A 23,502-nucleotide genomic window follows, 5' to 3' on the forward strand; every position below is an offset into this window, starting at 1 on the left:
AAAGTATACGGCAGCAAAGGAAGAACAGCATTCTTGTCTTTAGAGGAATTTATCATTTTTCTATTACATGTTTTTAAAATACATGCATATTGTATGATTAGTGGCACCGATAGCCTAGTGGTTATGATGCACACCCCATGTATGGAGCCAATGGCCTTCAGCGCAGCGGCTGTGGGTTCAAATCCGACCTCAGCCCTTTGCTGCATGTCATCCCCCGCTCTCTCTCCTCCCATCATTTCCTGTCTCTCTTCAGCTGTCCTAACTACTAAAGGCAAAAAGGCAAAAATCTAAAAGATTGTATGATGAATAAACGTCTACAAAGAATAAAAGTGTTGTGGCTAATTAACTTGTTCCCTCTTCTTAGGTAACTGTGATGCATTTGACTCAGGTTTGGAGCAGCAGAATAACTCATGACACAATAACAAAATATAACAATATAGAGATTCTGCAAGAATTGTTACATCAGCAGATAAACATATTATGACAAATCAGATATATACTAAATTGAACTGTACAAAAAGTGTCTTAAAAGGAGAAGTTTAGGATTAAATTATCTATAAACTGTAATTTGGTACCAGTTTGACCTCTTATCATTGTTCAACCTTAAACTACTCCATCTTCTTCTTTGGGCTGATTAACTTCTGTCAACGTTACTCTCATTCCTGTCACAAGTGCAACCATGAGCAGTATGAAGTTGTCAAATTGCCACTTTCTCTAAAAGACATGTAACTCTATCAGATACCGTTTTTCGACCCACGTAGGGACACAATACTTGCATGGTAAGAAAAAGCATAAAGTGATCGTTTTGTGCCGTAGTATTTTGTGTTTTTGTTGTTGTGTTTTTCTCCTCTCAGATTCTGCTCTCTCCTTGTTGCAGCTGGAGATCGAGCACACCTGTGACAATTCAACAATCAAGGCCAGAGTATAAAGAGCAGGAGAGAGGAAGCAGTTGGAGCTGTGTGCATCTTGAACGCTGAGTTCTCTAGTGTTTATGCCTTATGTGAAAGGAGGGTGCTTTGTCTTTAATGCCTTAGTGTTTCCTGCTGGTGTAGTTTCAGCTTACAGCGTTTGCATTTGCCAAATAGATCAGCTTCTGTTTTGTTAGTGTTTCTTTTTGACAGGAACTTGTTTTAAGTTCTTTAGTTTGTTAGTAACTTTTAAATTTGCTTATACTTAGTCCCTTCTTTTCTGTAGATTTAATTTCAATGTAACTCCCCTTATCCCTGAGGAGATGTAATAGTGACAAAGTAAAGACCTGCATGATAACATATTTACGTACTCAACATGTTATCTTAGCTTCAGTGATGGTACAGCAGCCGGCCCATCCTAACAGGAGCTGAGCCGCTCGATATCTATCGCGGGTGATAAAAGTAAGTTTTCTGATAACTCATTCAACCACACATCAGAAAATCTCAAATATTCCTTTAAAGGGATACTTCATCCATTTGCATTAATCTTTGTATCATTAGAAACCTGGTAGTATTTTTGAATGGTCGTGCATCCAGCCCTCATTTTCCCCTGAGATGGGAAATCTTTGTATTTCTAAGTCTGAAAAGGAGCTTCCAGTGATGCAAAATGATGATTTTTGCATCACTGGAAGCTGTTGCAGTTAGCGAGGTGAAACTACAACGCTAGTTACTCATATTTTGGACCACTGAAGCTACAGACCAATCACAGATCAGTGGGTGGGAACTCACTCCCAAAATCGAAAACTTAACGTCCGCCATATTGCTTGGAAGCTATGCTAACAGGCTCTATGGATAAAGCCGATAATGGTGAAAATATAAATATAGCGGCGAGACGGCTGCTGCTGAAAGGCCGGTCTTGTGTTTTGGCTGCTGCGGCCGCTGCCCGCTGGGGCCGCCGCTGACCGCTGCCCACCGCCCATCGCTGATGCTGCTGGGTGCCCGCCGGGGCGAGAAACTGAAACTGTAACGATCGAATTTCCCTCTGGGATTAATAAAGTATTTCTGATTCTGATTCGGACCTTAGTGGGAGTGGCCTGCGGTGCTGTGCATTCTGGGATTTGGTGTCTTTCATCCAAATGAGCCAAAAAGACACTTTCTGCCTTTTCTCGGCCAAGAAGGCACCAACTTCAAAATGTATTTCACATTTCTACATATATGACCCAATGTCAGTACAGATTAATGATTCAATGGGTGAAGCACTCACATAGTATTTTTCCTCAGAGAAAACACATCAGGAATAGATTAATAACCCTGCATGTCTGCTCCTGTGTTTTGGCAACACGGTGTTAAGTAATTTGCATTTGGAAGGCTTTGAACTGCTTGGCGCCGTTGCAGTATCATCATCCTCCTGGCCCAGGGAGCAGACATGCTTGTAAGAGTATTGGCTCGGCAGAGGAAGAGGCATGAACTCTATAAAGAAGACTCATGCTGCACAACTCCTCTATTAGGCCTGTCACATTTGCAAAGCTTGATTAATATTTACAGCTTAGACTCAGCGAGAGTACACAACATGCACATTAATTATTGCTCAGTTCTCCAGGCTATAAGTTGCTGGAGTCTTACAAGTAGTTCCATACTGCACTTTAATTGCTGAATACATTATTTTTTCCTTTGTAAGTAAGGGCATGATGTAGTGTTGGGAAGTGGCTGTAATGCAGAGGAAAACTTCCACGCTTATGTCTTATGTCTTAGTCAAACAGACAGAAACTCTGCAGAACACTGGTTTCCCCAGAACACAGACACTGTTTGCTTTGTGTTTATCCACCTTGTGGAGAAATTAGCAAGTCTGCATTAATGACTGATGTGCATAGACGACACAGGAATAGAAATGAAGTGGTAAAAAAAATAAAGATGAAGTGTTTAACTCACTGGAACAAGGAATTTTTTAATCTCCTCCAAGGCGTGACTCATGCGGGAATAGGCCTCTCCAGGTGGAGCGAAGACTTCAATTAAAACGTGAAGATCATCACTCAGATGGGCGTATTTGGCCTCACCGCTTTTCCTTAATTCTTCTTCCTGTGAAAGAAGAAAGCAAGTGAAGGATTCACGTCCACAAAAAGCACAAAGGAAAACCTCAAGTTCAAATACTTTGAAGACACTGTTGTCCAATGTTTGCTATCTATTCATTCCTATTGCAACAAATAACACAGTTCAAACTTATCCCGATAAATCAACAAAGTTTTAAAAAGTACTTTACAGGGTGACGGAAAAAAGCAGATAGCTGTACTCTGGTGAACTATTTACTTTGTCTTCCGGGGGCCCAATTTCAGAAACTTAAGAACAGAAGGATAAAACAGCCTTTCTTTTTCAGTTTTACAAAAGTTATAAATAATCTATCAATTTGGTTTTGTGCGCTTTAGCACCCCCCAAAGGTCTCTGAGTGAAATTGCACTGTCAGAAAACATTCATAGTGAATAGCCAGCTGACATCGGACTTGCAGCCGACTATTTCACCAAGCTCACACCAACGTTTCAGAGTACATTATAGTACAAATAATATTTACTCCAGTTTGTCTTCTTGCTCTGTCACTCTCTCTTTTTCTCTACTTAGCTTCATTGCAGCTGATTGCACTTGAACACAGCAGTGGTTTAAGTTAAAGTAAAGTGGTTTTAATGTTTACCTTGTTTTTGTTCATTTCACCTGATCAGCATCCTAATTTGCATAATTAGCATTGAAGACAAATTCAGGGAGTTTAGTCTCTGGGATATTATTTGCTCTGCAGGTATTTGGTCATAAAAGGAAGCACCTGCTCTACTTTTGACCTGATGATGGTGTGAGATACCAGGTCAAGGTGCAACCTCAGCGTACCATGAAAGTCTGAGCCAAATTCTAACTGCAAATATTTGAAGGAAAGATTAACAAAGACATAGACACATCCAACTTTCAGACCATGCTGCTCGCCCGATGAAAATGTGCCTTCAGTCATAAGAAACACTCCTGCTTAAAAAATCTTTTCTGAGAATGAAAAGCTTTTGATGTCACAAAAAAAACAAAAAAAACAATCAGTTTTCTCCTTTCATTTGAAGCGTCTCTGTAACGGGCAGTCTCAAACCTGCAGAGACAATAATGAGTTTGTTCAAAGACAAGGAGACACTTGAGCAATCACTCATCACCAGAAAGACACTTGTAAAACATTTAAAGTGAAAAAAAACATTCATGAATGATATGTGACCTCTACCTCACTTTCCAATTCAAGGATCATTTCTGCTTGTCTGACAACTGAAAGAATAACAGATCAGATAGAAGAGAGTGCAGTGAGAGAGTCTGGCTCCAGGGTTACTGTTAGTGAATGTATCTTGGTTAGAAAAATTCACTTTGGTTTTGTTTTGAGGAATGCTCTCATGGCCCAAAACAGCTCAGGGAAATGTTCAAATGGATAGACATCCAGTGGCTCAGACTCAAATAGCCAACCATTCTGATGGACAGTAAGTGATCGGAGTTGCCAAACAAATCTGAAGTCCCTCAGGGACCTCAGGGAAGAATGGAGGTACATAATGGTAGAAAAAAAAAACATGACAGAGGAGATCTGATTCGATTTAAGACAGGAATACAAAAACCAACAAGCAAGACCAATTCAAATAAGAAAGAAACAAATGAGCCACAGCTAGGGAGGCAGCTGAATGATAGCATGCAGGACAGACAGGTGTTTTTAGGCTGGAGGACACTTGGTGGACAGGTGAGGAATGACAAGCTTTTGAAATAAATTAACAGACACATAGCTGTGTCCAAATTCAGCGGGGTCGCTTGCCTGCGACTCATGCCGAACTGAAATGAGTCTACAGAGGATTTTTATGTCACCAGCTGACCCCAGCTTTATAATTTCTGTCCAAGAATCACCAGAGTCTAGCTACCTTGACAGCTGCCTTGAACAAGCCAACTTGACCTGTCATTTTCATTTAATTTGAAGTTTTAAAGCCCATTTGGTTTTTGTATTTTTTAACTGAGCTCAAACTTGGGAAGGGGTTTAATTGACAAAGCGGTTAAACTTAATTTCTGTGTCTTGGCAGCACCTCAATAACTAGTGGTTTGAAGGATTATTCACATTTTGGCCCTCAATGCCGGTCTAATAGTGTTGTTGTTGCAACGCAGCCACCCACTGCTAGCGGGGTCTGTAGCTTAGGTTAATGGGCCTGCTCTCCCGGCTCTACAAGCATAGTGAACGGATTGCAACTTGTAGGTGCAGCGTGGTTTCCCAGTAAGGTGAGATAAAATGTAGCTGTGTCAGATTATGCATGCATGTTCATGTGGTATTAACCTGCAAGCAGGAGCAAAGGCTGGCGATGCTATAACATTGCTAACATTAGCTACATTCGACAAACCACATTGCATCATTTACCCACAGACAATTTCAAATAAACTGACAGATTTGACTGTTTCCTGATTTTTTTTTTTTTTTACATTTAGACTTATGTTAGTCTGAATCTACATTTTTGTTCAAATTAGACTGGAAATTAGTCGCCTACAACCCTAGTTGAAACCAATATCTTCATCAAAAAGTGTAATCAGCCCCAAGTCAGCCCCTAAATGAGTTTGTTGGCTGCATTCAAACTAGCTCTGCGACGGATGTAGACTACTTGTTATCGTCTGGGGGACTGAGATGGGAAAAGGGAGGGAAAAGGGAGGAATAATAACAAAGTATGTCTTCTTCTACAAACGGTTCAGATGTCACTCTGACAGACACAAACAATTGCAGTGCAATTTTTAACATTAATTATATACTTCTTCCATATCCCAGTGACATAAAGTGTTGAGAAAAAGTTTAGCAAAGTTTCAAGGTCCCTCCTTCTAATTAGAAATAACATGAATGTCATCATAAAAATGAAGAATAAATTGATTTTCTTTGGCCACTTGGATGCAGTGGTACAAGCTGTAAACACAATGTTTAATTACAGACATTATCACCTTGTGAATGTGACATGGTACACTTGGTGGAAAAACAATTCCCCAGCTTCACTTGCAGCAGATATTGAGCAACAGAAGCATTTAGTCGAGGCCCAGGCTATGCAATCTCACTTTGACTCTTCAGTTTACAACTTGACTGCTTGATGCTTCAAAATGTCCAGCAGCTTTTTCCCAATCTAAGTTGGTTTCGTCAGAGTTTTAGTTTGAGTAGGTAAAATATGGGTTTGTGGGTGTGCACAGGGTGATAAGGAGGTGTGATGGAAGAACGCATTTGTTTTTTTTTGGCCTTTTTGTGCCCCCCTTGGAGAGACATGACAGTGGACAGAATTGGAAACCAGGGAGAGAGAGAGAGAGAGAGAGAGAGAGAGAGAGAGAGAGAGAGAGAGAGAGAGAGAGAGAGAGAGAGAGAGAGCGAGAGCGAGAGCGAGAGAGAGAGAGAGAGAGAGAGCGAGAGCGAGAGAGAGAGAGAGGAATGACATGCAGGAAAGGAGCCACAGGTTGGAACCGAACCCGGAGGACAGAGCATTTGTTTTGGCCTGAAAATCTGCTCTGAAAATTGCATAATGAGTCTTTAAAGCACTATTGATAACTGTAGAGCAGACTGGTGATCCTCATCAAACATCAAACATTGTTATGTGATAAAAAAACAAAATATCAAATGGTTTCAAGTGCAGATTGAAATTATCCTGAAAAAAAGCTTATCAGACTCATCATTTACATTCAACTAGCTATGGTGGTGGAAGAATGAAATGATGGATAATATGAAGCTTTGAATCCTAATTTCAACACAGTTCAACAAGTTAAAAACAGAGAGCAAAGAGATATGAATGTGAAGAAGGTGAGAATTTAGTTCAAGCAAGTTTAAATGGAGGTAAAATGCCAGTCATAGCTTTTCAGGCAAACTATTCAAAAGTTTGTTGACAGGAAAAGCCGAGTCACCTTTTAGTCTTTACTCAGGCCCTGAGGGGCTCCGCCTGAGGCGTCACACCGGCTTTAAAGGCTGAAAAAAGATCTGTAACAGTGCTCCAGGCTGGTTTCTAACTGTGTTTTAAAATGAACCAGGCAAATGGTAAAATCAATTCAACACTGAACAGATAATCTGGAGGGATGTCAGAAGAGAGGAGGTGACTTTTTGTCTACCTGTACCAGTTTAAAATGCGGTTGCTGCATAATGAAAGAGAAATGATTCATTCATGGACACAAAAAAAAAACAGTCAAGAAGTTGTTTTTTTTCATTTTTCCCCCATCCTGCAACTGTAGGGAGTCGAGTGCGTAGCTCAAGGACGCCTTTATGGTGGCTGTTAAGAGGAGTGCCACTCATACGTTTTGATCAGCCAGCCAACCTGGGAGTTCAAACTTTTGTCCTTGCATTACAAAGTTGTTCTCCGCCCTCTGGGAGAAATCAGTTTTAATTAAAAAAAATCACTCCAAAAAATGTTCAGCAGGCTTCACTTTCCCTGTCAGACAGCAACGGTCATTATGGATCACATCAACACGTGAATGCCGGCATATGATCGTGTCTCTGAGCCGTTTTCGGTACATTGTCAGAGAAATGTTTGACAGCAGGAGCAACACACACACACACACACACACAGTTGCAGATCTGTTACCAAGACAACAACAGGCTGGTGTGCTTCATCAATCCATATTATTATAAGTTTGCTCCGCTATAAGGAGTCAGGGAACTCAGAAATAAAAGTCTCCCTGACCTTGCAGAGTTTGCTTAAGCTGAAGGTAAACAGTCTGGAGTCAGAGGGGTGAAATGAGGACTCTCTGTTTTAGCTCAATGACTCAGCAGCATGCTCACCTGGCTATTTCTAATGCACAAGGTGAAATATTGACAATATTTCAGAAGAGAACTGATGTATTACCCGACTGCTGGACTGACGTAATCTACTGAAGCTCTGAATGAGATAGCAAAAATGAGAAAACCATCAGAAAAGTCAAAACTGAGCACAACTCATTAAACGCAGCAAAACACAGCAGAACAAAGTCTGTTTGTTGAGTGTTGCTAACATTAGCAATGCTAGTGCCTATATGGTTTGCTCCTCCATGTAGGTTAAATGTGGTTATGCGTTGCTTTTGTTAACTGATTATATGCCAGTTTAACCTGACACAGCCTACATATGTTTTTATCTCCATTTTCTGAATCAAAAGACTGCCAAACGGCTTGGCTCTATTACACAGATGTAAACAAGCACAGTGAAAGGATAGCATCTCGTTGCATGGAGCAGCTTGGTAGTTTTCTTGATCCAGTAAATGGATATACATTTGTAGGCCATGTCAAGTTGAACTGGCATTTTGACCAGAGCAATGCGTAACCACATTCAGCACGTGCATGTGGATGTTTACCTGCAGGGAGAGCCGGAGGCTGGTGGTGATACCCATTTGGACTAGGCAAGTCCTCTGTTTACAGAACATCAAATACATTACCAACATACTTTTTTTTTTTTCCAGAACAACTCAAGTCTAGTCATCCAGAAAAGAAAACATTTAACCCCAAAATGTATTCTTTATTTCATCATATAAATGAAAAAAAGGGACAAATAATGTACTTGATTTTTGATTTCACCTCAGTCACACAACCCCTACAAAGTGTGTCCCCCCTGTATAATGAAACTTCAGCCATTTCTGTATCACAGTGCCTTGAGAGCAGCTTTCACCGATGGCGTGCAGTCTGTCAGACTCGACCTTTAGGTGTCAGTCTCGTCACAGAGTCCTTCAGACCTGCTCAGCCTGAACACAAAATCAATATCACTAACAGAGAGCAGTAAAAAACTAAATGTTATCTTTACATAGCTGGTATGTGATAACAAAATAAAATCTGTTAGGGGTCTATAAGTGTCCTTTGTGCTGCAGAGAAACATGTATCACCTTTAAAATCCAGGTGAAAACCCCCCCATCACTGTGTGAAGGGTACCAGTACTTATTAAATGACAACACCCCTGACTGCATTAGCAGTTCAGTAGCACAACCCAGACACTGCATAGATGTAATTAAACTTTTACATTGAAGCTGTTGCTGTAAACGTTTTGGCATCTCTTTAATTAATTCTCCACACAAAAAATAAAAATGAGTTTATGCAGCACATGAGTCAACTGAGTGGACTTAGTGGCAGCAAGCCAAAGTTTTAAATGAACTCTTGCTCCGGCCAAGGAACATTTTTAAGGCACGTCCCACTGCCTTAAGCCTTTGTGAGGCTGCAGACTTTGTGGCTCACAATTAGGCCAAGCTAAAGGTATTTATTTCTACAAACAAAGTCAAAGAGTCACTGACTTGACTTTTGAATTGCTTCATAAATTTTGGTTAAATCACATCTTTTGGCAGTACACACAGTAATTATATTATTGGATGCTATCTTGCATGACATAAGGTACAGTAATTAAAGGCAGAATGTGCAACATTTTACACATAAATACAGCAGACCTCAAGTATCTCCTCTGTAAATGTCTCGACACAAAAAGTCCCACATTCTTCCTTTAAGATCAGTGTTTAACAGATGAAGAGTATGTTTGTCTAAAATACCCAATTGGGAATAATTCTTCTCTTTCAGGTCTTTGTAGGACAAGTTGCCATTTGTCTCATTTATAAGGAAACAGTGGTGCGATATAAACAAAAGCTCCAGAACAGCATATGATTTGACTTGACGGTGATCTTTGATTTTTCCGTCTAATGTTTCCAAAGTCAGTCATTTCATTTGATAGATACATTTTGAAAGTGGAGAAGCTCTGAATAACTCAAAACTTTCAGGCACTTAAAACTGTGAATAGCAACAGTATACAATATAGTCTATATTTGAATGCCAACTGGGGAAACTCCATCTGTTGACCAAGAGTACATGGAACATTTGAATCTCAAGCCGAGCAACAAAATGGACCATGTGGTCAAAGTGGGTTCGTCATCTGCAGTTTCCAAGAACAATCTCACACTCCTCCTGAACTTGTTCTCAAAGTCAAATGATATTTTTTCTATTCTTCCAAATGTGTCAAAGTTTAGACTAACAGAAATTGTCTGTCACTTGACACAGCCTACAGTATAATAGAGCTTAACACTGTGTGCCTCTACTTTTTTGGTGGCTCTGGTTCGGGAAGTTAATTTCTCCATTCAAATCCTCAATTGATATTTCACAAAATGCTGATATCAAGGGAATGAAGCCAGGAACCAAGAAAACCAGCCAACCCAATACACACGACTATAAAATGTTGAGTTGAATGGTACAACACCCAAAGATTCCCAGCCCTGATTGTTATCTTATGTCAATCAATACAATTGTATCTTACAAACATTGATCATTAAGTAGTTATACCAGCCTCTGTGTTATTTTACACTCAAAGTGTTTTTGACTAATTGCAGCTTAAGTTTCAGCACAGAGGTTTGCAGCACTGCTAGTGTCTCAGTCATGTCCCGGGTCTTAAATCAGAGGTTACAGTATTAAAAGCGTCGTAACTCTATAGCAGCACACTGAGACCTGTTATGATCCAGCAGGCTGACTTTGCACACGCTCAGTAAAGTTTTAGCTCCAGGGAAACACAAGTCAGAAGGATAAATGACTTCGGCAAAGAGATTCATTACTTTGCATTCATAATTGACTATTACAAAAGATGCTATTAAACAACACAAGGAAAAACATTTCCCCCTTCTTCTCGTACATATGTTTGTCAACCCGGAGCCATTAATTCTACTCCGGGTGTTGTTTGTCTCAGTTGCAGCTCAGATGTTGTTGGTTAGAGTCTTCTTCTTTGCTTGTGTTGAATTCAAAGTGTTTTTTTTATTCTGTTAATATTTCCGTTTGATCGAAACCTTACAGCAAAATGAAAGTTTTAGCACCAATCAATATCTCCCTTACCTTTTCTTTATCCCTCATGGACCCTTTCCCAAGGATGGACATTTTCACTCCCGTTTCTTCTTGTAATCGTTTCATGGAATTTCCCCGCGGCCCCAGCAGCTTCCCGACAAAATTAAACTGTGACACGGGAGGAAAAAAAAAAAAAAAAGCAATCAGACATCTTATCAATGCTTCCAATATTTGTGAGACAGAGAAAATTATGGAGGGAAAAAGAAAGACAAATATTTCTGAAACCCTCTCTTTATGTGTTGCAGGAATTTGAGCCATTTGGAGAAAAGGTTAGCCTTAAACGCTGTTTGCTGGCCATTAGTCATCTAATATCAATATAATCTCACATTGCATTGACCATTCATCATGTCAGAAAGAGCGGTATCCCAGTCTGTAATAAATCAATATAATTGCGCTCTGTATGTAGCACATTAAAGGTGAAGGAGACTCTCATCTGCAGTCCTGCCTAACACATCCATCCATCCGTTTGCTTGAACTTTGCCCTCGCTAGTCACGTATCTTATTTGGCGTTTAGGGTCACACATGTCGTGAGGAGAGAGAGAGAGAGGGAAAGAAAAAGGACAAGGGAGCACGGGCTCAAACCAATAATGTTCCTGAGTCTGTTCTAGAGGTCAGCGCTGAGATAAAGTCAGAAATAATGAGTTTCTTCCCAGTGGGAAATTAAGTTATACTATCCTGATGACAAACTATCAGATTCAAGCCTCGGGGCTCTGACTATCATTTCCCTCTCGCTGTGCACCAGCTAGCGCTCATATTGAAGAGAGTAGCTGTGGGTTGTTAACAGGCGAACCACTGCTGAGATTAGCAGTGATTAATATGGGGGGCATAGAACTCGTAATGCGACCGTTTTAATGGGTAATTTTTAGGAAAAATATTAGCTTAAGATCAATTACAAGAGAGAGAAAATAGACTTTCTCGAATGCTACTTAAAAATGAGGCTGTCTTCGGAGTCCAAATGTGCGCTACTTCGATACTTTCAATACCATGTGCTTTTAAAATATACAGTCTCTGCCACCTGGATGTAAACAAGCACAGTGAACAGACAGCATCTCGTAGGAGCATCAGGGTTTGGCGGTACTTTTATCTTGAAAACGGACATAAAGTTAATAGGCATCTGGACTTAAATCTGCATGGAGGACCGGAGGCTGGCTGCGCTAGCTCTGCTAACGCTAGTCATCGTTTACCCGCAGACAACTTTTAATTAATTTTGCTTAATTTTGACAGTTTACTGGGTGTTTTCTTCACTTTAGACTAGTCGATTAGTCTGAATTTAAATTTCTGTTAAACCAACTGGAATTACTAGCCTAGGAACATCCCTATACTATACCAGCAAAATGTGCAGGTTGGACATTAAAAATGACTAAATTTCTGTGTCGACAGATGTAATAGATTTTTACTATTATGGTATTGAAGTTCCAAATTCTGGTGTTGTGGCAATACTTTAAAATACACCACGCTATTTGACCAACATTTTTTTTTTTAACTCTGATGAGTGGTTTCGACCTTCAAATGTTTGCAGTTGGACGAGATGATGAGAGACCACCTCCAGGGCTGAACAGGTGGTCAGACGCCCACCACAACACACTCAGGCCAACCCTAAAATGATATTAACCTTTCTACAAAGCAACCTCTCCCACTGTGGATGAGCGGCTAATAACTTCCCTGCCAGCTGTGTGGCTTCTGCCTCTCAACTCCGACAACTGCACACTCAGCTTGTTTCATGAACATCATTATCATCATGAGTGAGCGCTTACATCCCAGGTTAGGGAAGCGCCAGGGGACATCGAGAGAAAAAAGAAAGAGGAAAAAAAAAAAATGCATCCCTGCTGTCCTTGCCTGTCCTCTGATCTGAATGATTAAGGCACCTTTGTGGATCCTGTCTTCACGCGGGCTCGCTGTGACAGGACTCTCCTATAGCTGGCAGGGAGCTGGAGAGCAGATGGCGGATGCGGATACGTCGAGAACGCGCTCGCTGGGCGGTAGAAGAAGAGTGGCCTGTTTTCATTAAGCTAATGAATGTCTGGAGCCACTCTGCAGCTCCACGGCGAGCAATTTGGGCTTGAGAAAGGGGGCACGGTTCGGTGTTAAATGAGGTTTGAAATGATGCAATGTGCCCCCTGTAGTCTCAACACTGATAACTATGCAGATATTAGATGGGGGGTGGGGGGGGGGGGGGGGGGGCGGTGTGTGTGTTGGGGACACAGCACTGGAGAGCAAAGACAAATTTAAACATTGAGCAAATATTAAGAGATAAAGTGCAGGGATCTACATATTTGTATTTCACAGAGCGTCTATATGACAGAAACTGAAACTAAGAGCTTTTGTGCAGGATTAAAAGTCAAAATAATTCCTCTAAAGTTCTGTACTGTGTACCCTGCAGGACTAAAAGGCTTAAAGCAGGAAGTTTGAATCTGCAAACCTGCCAATGCAGCTTGGCAAAGCCCCTTTTACAATAAACTGAATTTGGAAGGTATTTCCAGGGTATTTTATTGTGTTTCATTCAGTTGCCATATGCTTCTATACTTTCTTGGGATTGATTTTTTATTTTTTTTTTATACATGAAAGTTTGTTTACAGGTCTTTGGGAGTATCACTGCATATATGAATAACTTGTATAAACCATTCATTTGTGCCACAAGATGATGTGTTAAGTCTCATTCTTGCAGAAAAAAACCCTGTGAATTTCATGTTTTCTGATTGGCTAATGCTCCCAGTACTGTGTGCAAATACTACATTTTGGAAGCATATTTTAGTATTTACAATGTCCACACATCAAACATTTTAAAACCCAACAGAAGTCCCAGTAAGTCAGTTTAAAACTCTCTTTCTCTGCTCTTAAATTCAACTGTCAGTAACCTCGCTCTGCTTTTCTGCTTGTGTGTTTTTCTTTGCACTTATTTGATCTATAAATAAGAGCATGACCTCAATGATTACGTGGGATTTGAAAAAGGTTGACTGATGTAATAAATGATTAGTGGAGAATTATGAAGCAGATGTGGATTCAAATGACATTTAAAGTTCAGGATGCACAAAACATGTCACACATATTTCACACATAAGGATGAGAAAATGATGTTGTTTGTTTTTACAAATCAAACTGACCACATTCTCTCCCCTGACTTCTCTTTAATGCGCTGGAGAAGGCGCTATCTTGCCCTTCCTTGGAGGACAAACTGATACTCTGGTTGTTGAATGCTGACAGCTCTAAATGATTTATGGAGAGTTCCTGTACACTTGAGTAAAGTACAAGGTGTTTTTACATATCTACTTATTTATAAATTCATTCTTCTGTTGTACTTTTAAAGAGCACCGATCCAACTCTTTGAGTTTCGATATTGATCCAATACTTCTGTTCTTGGTATCAGAGCGAGCTCAGAAAACTGTTTTACATGATGTCAAACTGTACCGTGGTTCTAAGTGTTTTATAGCTTTTATCTCAAAGCAGGGAAGTTTCTTGAGTCTTTGCAATGCAGCCCATAAACTGTCCAGTTTTTCAGCTATTTTTGTTTTCTTCTAAACTCTTCTTTCTGCCATCACTCCTCTAAACATGCAGACGTTAAACTAGAAGCCATAGGAGTTGTTGGTGTAAGAAGCCTGAAATACCTCTTAACTGCTTAGCTTTTGTTGTTAGCACCCTTTATGCTATGTTTGCTCAGCCTAACCCACCAGCGCAGCGATGACAGCGACGTTGTACATGCACATGTTTGCCATAAACACAGAATATGCACTGGCTTGTATAGACTGGCCTCATGGATCGACCCATTGGAACTATACCCGATATCAGACCGATAAAGAAAATCATTGACCAATTAGTGTAGCCCTAGTATTGATAGTTTTTTTTTAGAATCTGGTTTATCATTTGACAACCGCGTGTGTACGCAGATCTGATGTCACTGAAATGCTGCTGTGACTGTTTGTTTCCTTTAAGGTTGTTTTGATTTCTTCTTCTTTGACTCGGTGGGCTGTGAGACTGAATTGTCCTTCTGGAATAAATTTAGTCATCTGAATGTGAATTTCCTGCTTCAAATCTGTGCTCGAGGCGTTGAGCTCGAGGCCACATTAGCCACGGCTATTATTACACAACCAAAGTCCACACCAAACTGTACACGCTTGTGTTGTCGGAAATTGTTGCACCAGGATCTTTTACGAATGCACAGAACAAAACGGGCAATATTTTATGCTCTGCTGCATACATATCCTTTTTTTTTTTAGAATGCTGAGTCATGAAATCAACAGCCTGCAGGAGTTCAATGCTAAGTGTTGGAAATCTGTTAAAGTGCTGAAACAACTTAAAGCAAACAGAGCACACCTGTCTCATAATATTGATAAGTCCTGCTTCTATACATGTCATCCATTCTTCCACTTTTTGTGGTTTGGCTTCATAAAAAGACACCATTTCAGAATCTAATCTTATACAACCATGTTCAAAAGTGAGTTCAGGTTTCATAACAGACAGTCTGTAATCCCCAAAACATGAATATTAAAGACATCAGCTATTGACATTCATCTTCACTTGGTGACAGACAGCAGTGACTGAGAGTCCAAATGAATTATTTAAAGGTTTTGGCACAAAAGAAGCCTATAAATAAAGTCTATAAATGTTTAAAAAGTGTCAGTAGTTCACAGTTTTCAATGTGGTTGTTTTCTGTCTATAAAGCATTTGAAAACGTCTGACTGACACCTAACGTGGGACTCTCACAAAGACGAGAAAACTTCAAAATGAAAATGTATTTGCTGCAACTAAAGGACTGAACCAGGAGTGACCAGGAGTAACATGTGAAATTTAGATGGACTTTGTTCCAGCTTCAGACTTTAGACAACTATCTTTACTACATAGTGTACCACATAACTATAAAAACAATAACTAGAGAGAAAAGCAAGAGAAGTCTAAGAGCTCCCCAAAACATGTCTGTGAAGTTTCTTGTTCTAAATCCACTCTGATCCTGTATTTGATCATGCCTATAAACCCCTCTATTTCAGCCCTGCTCAGAACAGGCTGTTTCTGTGTCTGTAGCTTTAAATATGTAAATGAGCTGTGTCTGACCACGCCCCCCCTCTGCAAGGGGATGTGGCTTGGGATTTCTCGTACTATGCCCAACTGTTTATGGTGGAAAGGCTGACGCAGAGGACAGAACAAATGGTGCATTCACATGGTGTAGGACACATCGGAAAAACGAGTTTCCGTGTTGTAAAATGCACATGAACACCTGCTCAAGTCGGAAAAACAACTCGGAAACTCCTAAAAAGATGAGGTGCTCGACTTGATGACTTGACGTCATAATCGTCATCACAGGGTAGGCAACATTTTTTTTGTTAATGTTGAGGTACATTTTATGAGTTCAAGAATTGCACATCAACTTTTGCTTTAAAACAACTTGGAACAGAGACATTCACACATCTTATTCATAGCATCCACGACGGTTGTTGCTACGAAACATTCTGACTTTCCAAACTCATCACGTGAACACACTAAATTTGAAAGAGTGACTTCCCAACTCGGAAACTGGGACCATCCAGGAGGAGCACATGAATGCAGCAAAATCCCTAACTGTGTGAGTGTCACCCATCTGGGGGAGGGGTTACTGCCCTTTGTGATGTCACAAAGGGAAAATCTCCAAAGGGCCTGTTTGAGGACACATTTTCTGAAAAGTGGAGCAGGTAAAAGACGGAGAGGATGGACTTTTTTTTCATAAATTGGGGTTTTATAGACAGACTTGAGACACATATTAGTGTTAGAAAACATTGTAAAGTGTTTTTCGCATAATATGTGATATTTAATAAAAAGACAACAAACAACAAAAAGGATAGCTGTGAAATCAACAAACACAAACTAAGGAAAACATTATTCAAACAATAAAAAGATTTTTTTTTTAAAAGATAAAGACAATATGAACACAACCACACATTAAAGCAAGTCCAACACTTCACTTAATTCCCTTTGGAAGATCTCTGAAGTCTCATCCCAGCTGAAGAATATTTCTACATATATTAAAATGAAGATTTCTTTGAAAACATGTGAGAACTGTCATGATCCTGATTTTTTTTATTCTGCCACATTTTAAATTATGCAAGTCATTACATAGCACTATTGAAATCAAAGCCCTCATTCTGATTTTATTTATAAAACCAAAATGACTTCTAGCATTCTTCTAGCAAGCATAAAATAATTCCTCAACCTGTCAAGGAGCTAATCCTGCAGAGGTAATAACGACAAACTTTTTTCAGTTTGTTACTTGGAAAGTGTGCACGGTCGCTGCCTGTTAATGCTGTGCACTGGGGCTAGTCAAGATTTGCAGACGCCCTGAGGCACTTACTGCCGGGTTAGCGAGCTGTGCTATACTGGGGGAGTCCAGGTCTTGTCTGGTAGGAGGATTAAAGCCTCAGGTAGAGGTTTATGCTTAAATGACAGCTAGGGTTGACTGCTCTGTGAGTGTGTTGGAGGACTGTGTGTCCTTTCAGCACAGACATAAAGACAGCAGAAGAGATGTGGAGGAGGTTTACTGTTTAACTGGTGAGTTTTTGAAGAAAGGAATCTAAATGATGTTAGTGTTTAAAGGGATGCAATTCATCAGTGTAAATGCTAATCAGAGGTATCAGTCATCGTCTTGGGGATTTCTATGAATATGAAACATCAGGACATGAGAACGGACAACAAGAGATTGGCATTTTGTGGGTTGAATACACATTGAAACATTGAACAGAAGTAAAGTGAAGTGAAGTTGAAATGAAATGTGGCAACATCCACCAGTCAGAGAGTCTTTCTTGTGACTCATCTTCAAACACACAAAGTCACCTGGATGTTGTATGTCACTTCTTCTCCGACATGACTTGTCGTCACAAAAAAAGACTCTCATACATGTCCATATACGCAACTCCGACAAGTGTCCATGAGACTCAACAAAACAAAAGAATGTCAAATATTTGTGGTATGTACTCTTCCTTTAACATTGGGATGCTCCTATGTGGTGTATACTAAAGTGCTTACGACTGTTAAAGACTGAGCAGGATATTTTCCAATCACAGTCGTTAAGGCATGAATGTTTTTTGTCTTTTTATTTCATTTTAAGAAGTCCAGTCACATGTTCATAAACACATAACTAGTATTTTCCAAAGTTCAAACAGTGCAAAAAGTCAAATTGTAGCAAGTATATGTGTTTAATGTCTAGTCAAAAAATACCTCATTACGTTTAATATATGCCACATTCACCTGAGAAGTCAGGATAAACATTTTATTTTAAGATACTACATGCAAATGTTCAGAACGTTGTCCAGTCGAATCCTCTTCAGCCTGCGGTCTTTTCAGGAAAATGTTGCACACTGAAGTAAAACGTGTTTAAAGTTACAATGCTTTTCACAGTTCCCTATTAAAGTGTAAGCCCTGAACTGCCACCCAGATGGCTACAGACACACACACACACACACACACAAAAAGAAAACAAAACAAATATCAAGCTTCCTGTTAAAAGTGACAAACAGTATGAGCCTAGATCAATGCAGACATGAATGCAGCGATGCTAAAGGGCACATGACGCTACAAAAGCTGTTTAAGACCATGAAAGTGTTCCAGACAGGCGGGATTGTTTCACTGTCAGAGCAGCACTTAGCTTTCCAGTTAGAGCGAAGGAAAATAAAATCAATTCATACAATCTGAGCTCTTCTCTTGCAAGTCTCTAACAAGCACTGGTCTTTAGATGACAATACTCTTTTATTGCATTATTGAAGAAAGGCTCTGTGTCGTCAACGCTGTAACCAAGGCTTCATTTCACTCTTTCAAAAAGCTATAATAGTGAGTGCTGTTGATCAGTGCTGTTTGAATGTTTATTTAAAGGGCATTAACTCAAGCTTATGATGATATGAACCTGTGAATCTGAAATAAAGTAAAAGTAAGCTACTTCATTTTGCAGTAACTGTGTTGGGATACATACATCACCATGACATCAACTATTACTCGGAAAACTCCCGCCTAACATTTGGAAACTTCAAGCTTTTTGTTTGTTTCTTTTTTGGCACTTTGAGATATTAAAACGAGCTGTAAATATAACAATGACATCGTCGTACCAAATAACGTTTTTATGACCGATTTAGCCGTCACTTAGCAACATTAGCCTGAATTTGTTTGTGCACATTGGTTTTACTTTTTCACCATCCTTTTCGCTGTTTGTTGGCAGTTACTCCTGAGAACAATATCCACCATAAGAGCTGTTAATTAGCTAACGTTAAGCTCTGAATCAGCCATGTCTCCCAGTAATAATATTCAAGTACAACTTTGCAACAACAAACGAGTTGTGGTTGAAACTCAAAGCTGACTGAATTTTGTTTTTCTATCAACATAATAAAAGCGCCTGTATGGCATTTTGCCAATGTGGATTTGACTATTTGGGTTAAATGTAAAGAAGCTGCAGTCCTCAATTCCGACCTGGGGCTCCTTAACCTGCATGTTATTCCCCTCGTTCTCTCTCCCTGATTTCTGGCTCTTTCACTCTCCTATCTTTAAGTGAAGTTATAAAAATCCCCCAAAACAAACCTTTAAAAAAGAGAAAAAGCAAAAACTACTGCCTTTACGTTGGTTACTTCTTTACAGAAAAAATATTGGGATATATCCTGTGAATCACCATTAAAGGCTTTATATGTGATTTTTTGATCCAGCAGATGTCGCCCTTGAGCACCAGCATGAAACCAAAACAACTCGCGCTGCATTGTTGTGTTAGCATGCTAATGCTAGCGATCTTTATTATGCTCATATCTTCACACTGCATGTAAATTTACCTGAAATGAGCGTGATCTAGAAACACAGTTAAGCAGTGAGTACAGTATGTTATTCTTCTTTTCTCTAGTCCCTCAATTAAACAACTTTTATTCGCGAGGGGAGGAGTCAGCCGGCCGTCCGGGCGATGTAAACAAAGTGAAGATAGGACTCTGAAAACTCTGAAAACATCATAGACAGTGGGACTCGGGTGTTACACCCATTGTAGACAGTCATGACTCACAGAGTTATTTTCAGAGGATCTCCCAGCCCTACCTCTGACCAAACAAGTAAAAGGAAAGCAAATGAGTTTCCTGAGATACAGGAACCAAAAAGTAAAAACATGTTCTGCAAAAACAAAACAATGAGCTGAAAGACGCTAAAACAGATCCTGGCGAGTTGCGTAGTAATTCTCCGTTAGCTAATCACTCAGCATCTTTACCATTCCACTGAATCATTTGAGCCATTGTTGTTGATCAAAACAGATTTAATGAGGACGCTAAATGCTTTCCAGAGCATGCTTTACTTTATTTTTGTGTTCCCACGCCTCCCTGTTGTCGCACATTAGTTATTACAATTAGCCTTGATTTTCTCCAGCTGTGAGCGGCTCCTCCATCTCTGTTGCATGCTGCATTGTGGGACAATAGTGATAATCAGAAGCACAAACAATTGAGGGAATCTATACCACATGCTGACATTGTCTCCTAAGACATTGTCTTAGGATAGAAATGAAAACTAAGGTCTGAAAACAGCTGCATAGAGTTCGGACATTGGGAGGCATTTTATCGTTATTATATGTCATGGGAAGCATTGTAGCAGACAAAGTCATCACACAAACACTGACACATTGGGATCCCAAAGTGGAGCTGTGATAACATCATACAAGTGCTTCATTTTAATTCCCGCTCTGTACGTCCCCCTCCTCTGTATTCAGCACTTATCTGAGCAAAACACCTTTCCTCTTGCCGGGCCTTTCTTTGGGACACTGACATCTCTGTGCGGACAAAAATGGAATTTTCCTCAATGGCTAGAGCTCGGCTGCAGCTGCACTATTTAAAGGTCACAATAACCCGAGTCTGATAAGCTGAGAATTGTGGCAACCCACTAGGACAAAATACAATTTAAAGTGTTGAAAGTACCTGCAGAATGGAGAGTTAGAGCACCCGACAGAGGTAATATTTTAAAAAAAACTAGCACGCTCAAATGTTAAGCAGGCAGCAGTATTTCAATTTATTCTAATTAAAAGGGCAAAAAATCATTTTAATAACACTCTCTCACACACATACACACACACACACATAAAGACATAATAGTCCCAGCACTGGACTCAGACAAGCAGACAGTATCAGCCATTGAAAATCCATTTCATACCCCAAGGTTATGAGATGCTAATCAAGCCGTCTCATTAAACAGCAGAGGATAAATTCTAGTTATGCGATAATTAAAATGTCTGTGCTGATTATCTTTTTGCTTAGTAAGAAGTGAAACGTACAATTCCTACGCTTAAACGCACAGTGTGAGTGTGTCATTTGTTTACATGTCGACACGGGAGAGGTGCAGATGTTCCTCCCTTTTTTCTCTCTTTAACTGAGCTCAACCCCGTCGTCAAGGTTTCATCCCTTCAGAGGAGACGGAAGATAAAAAGTGATGCTGAGGTCACTGGAGCAAGAAACCAAGGCCAAATATCTTTATCCTGACAGGCTGTGAAACCACATCACACCTAATGCACATTTTACAGAGAGTGGTGCGCAAAAACACACACGTCCTCCCGCTTTGAAGGATGCTGGAGTCTAGTCTGTGACAAAGAAAACGTGTTGGTATCACAGCTATGAGTGTACACATAGTCAAAAATAAGTACAACATTAATGTACACACAATTCCTTTTGATTTAAACGCTTTATTCTGGAACATTTCAGTCCAATTATTACGCATTTTTACTGGCAGGTTTGGTTCAGCATTAATCCTGTATTGACTTTATATATTCCTTTGTCAGCTCTGCAGCGTGAAGATAAAAATAAATTCCCCGGCGCTGACAGGTGTAACTGAATTTATTATTCATGTTGAAGATTAGTGTGACAAGTATAATTTACTTCTGGTTTTCAGGTGCACCTCGTGGATGATTGGAAGATGAGTCTGTGAGACGTATAAATTTAATGTCCTTATCAACATGTTACGCAGGGGAAATTTATCTCCCAATCAACTGGGGTTCCACTGAAAGAAAAGGAACTTGTAGCTAAAAAGATTTTAAATAAACAAGTTAATGAAATTGTCTTGTCACATATCCTCAGAGAGATCTGATGCTTTTAATGATACTGTCCACATTCTGGATTTCACCATTTATGTATTCTGTTTTTGTTTTGTTTATACTGTGATGTAACTCTCCTGTCATTTCAGACCCAGCCACTCCCACCTGTCGGCCTCTCTGCTTGTAAAATCGACTGACCTGCACATCCCCTTTGCACACCTTTTCCCCCTTCACCTTAATAGCCCTCCTTACATTTAACCAGCTCTCTGCCAGATTCTCTTTGTCTTTAGTTGTAGCTTTCTGGCGTTAATTAGTTCCTCAAACTTGTTTTGGACCCAGCTTGTATTTTGGATTTGCCTCTCCGACAGGGATAGCCTCGCGCCATGGGACGGCGCCAGGATTTTTTTTCTCCTGGTGCTGAGAGGGGGCTTGACTAATATGTTGATTTTCATGAATTCCTAGTTACTCTTTCAGTTCTCTCTTTTTATGTTCACATATAAGCACACACAGGTGGGCTAGAAAGATTTGTGATGGGCCCATGACGCCTCGATGTAGCGCTGTGCTAGCTTCGCACTTGCATTGTTTTTTCTAAAAAGAAAAGTAAATGTTGGTGGGCCTTGATGGCCTAGTGGTTAGTCCGCACGCCCTATTTGGAGAGGCTACAGTCCTCAAAGCTGGCAACCCAGGTCCAAATATGACCTGTGGCTCTTTTGCCGCATGTCATCCTCCACTCTCTCTCTCTCCCTGACTTCTGACTCTATCCACTGTTCTGTCTCTGTAAAAAAGTCATAAAAAGAAAAAGAAAAATCCTCAGAAAAATAAATTATTATTTTTTTATTTGGTAAGAAAAGTGCTTTCTGACTCAGCATCAAACATTTGGCCCATTAATTGGAGGCCTGTGTATCATGGCTCACACAATTTGAATGCAGTCAGATGAAACTCAAGCTATCTATCAGCTTCTTTCAGAATAATTGATTGCGGGAAAAAAAAAAGCTTTTGGATTCTTGTCAGGAGAATATGCACTCTATTTTAATGACGTTTAATGCTGCAATATCTTTCTCACATCACATATTTTGTTGTAAACTCAAGAATGCATGTTGGAATTGGCTCATATTGGAAAAGATGAGACACAAGATCTTCAGTGGATTACATTTCATCATACTCTATGTTCAATTTTACGGTCCGGCATCCAGATTCAGATTCATGTCCATTTATGGAAAAATCTCATAAAAGAATCCCTCAAGGGTGTAATCATGTGGATAATGGATAAAAAAGCCAATGTATGGCCGCCTTATTTTAGTGCATTTATAACAGTGTTGACTTAAAATTATGCTCAGGCTCTACTATCCTTAACTGCACAGACTATACTAAAATAAATGATACCCTACATCATACAGTTGAGATTAGTCATAATTTGCTCTTTGTAAGTTTAAAGCTATATTTGGGGCACTGCATGTATAGATCTTGCCTAATACACAGTCACACTTTATTCTTTCTTTATTTCATCATAAAGACTTTTTCTAAGAAAAAAAGGAAAATTAGCACTTAATTTGTAAACATCATCATCATTAAAATCCATCCATTCATTATCTAAATACGCTTGTCCGGTTCGGGGTCCCGGGGAGGCTGAAGCCAATCCCAGCTGTCATTGGGCGAGAGGCAGGGTACACCCTAGACCAGGGATGGGCAACTTTGGTCACAGCAAGGGCCATACCAATGTAATTCTCACTGCCAGAGGGCCAAATTGTAGTTTCCAAAAACGATCACAGTCAATTTTGTCTCAAATTTAA

General features: G+C 39.9%; 1 protein-coding gene across 5 annotated transcripts in view; it reads right to left on the reverse strand.

Moving 5' to 3' along the window:
• khdrbs2 (KH domain containing, RNA binding, signal transduction associated 2) overlaps window positions 1-23,502 on the reverse strand; it is a 98,722-nt gene that overhangs the window by 50,903 nt on the left and 24,317 nt on the right. For all 5 annotated transcript variants that reach the window (XR_010667066.1, XR_003808565.2, XR_010667067.1 and 2 more), the window contains exons 3-4: window positions 10,717-10,833; window positions 2,838-2,984 (exon numbers count right to left, since the gene is read on the reverse strand). Coding sequence is in view for 2 of the 5 variants with exons in the window: in XM_020632753.2 (XP_020488409.1) it covers window positions 2,838-2,984; window positions 10,717-10,833 (264 nt within the window). In the remaining 3 variants the exon portion in view is untranslated. The remainder of the gene's footprint in view (window positions 1-2,837; window positions 2,985-10,716; window positions 10,834-23,502) is intronic.

This window comes from Labrus bergylta, chromosome 10 (genome assembly GCF_963930695.1).
Source record: "Labrus bergylta chromosome 10, fLabBer1.1, whole genome shotgun sequence".
Taxonomy (NCBI): Eukaryota; Metazoa; Chordata; class Actinopteri; order Labriformes; family Labridae; genus Labrus; species Labrus bergylta.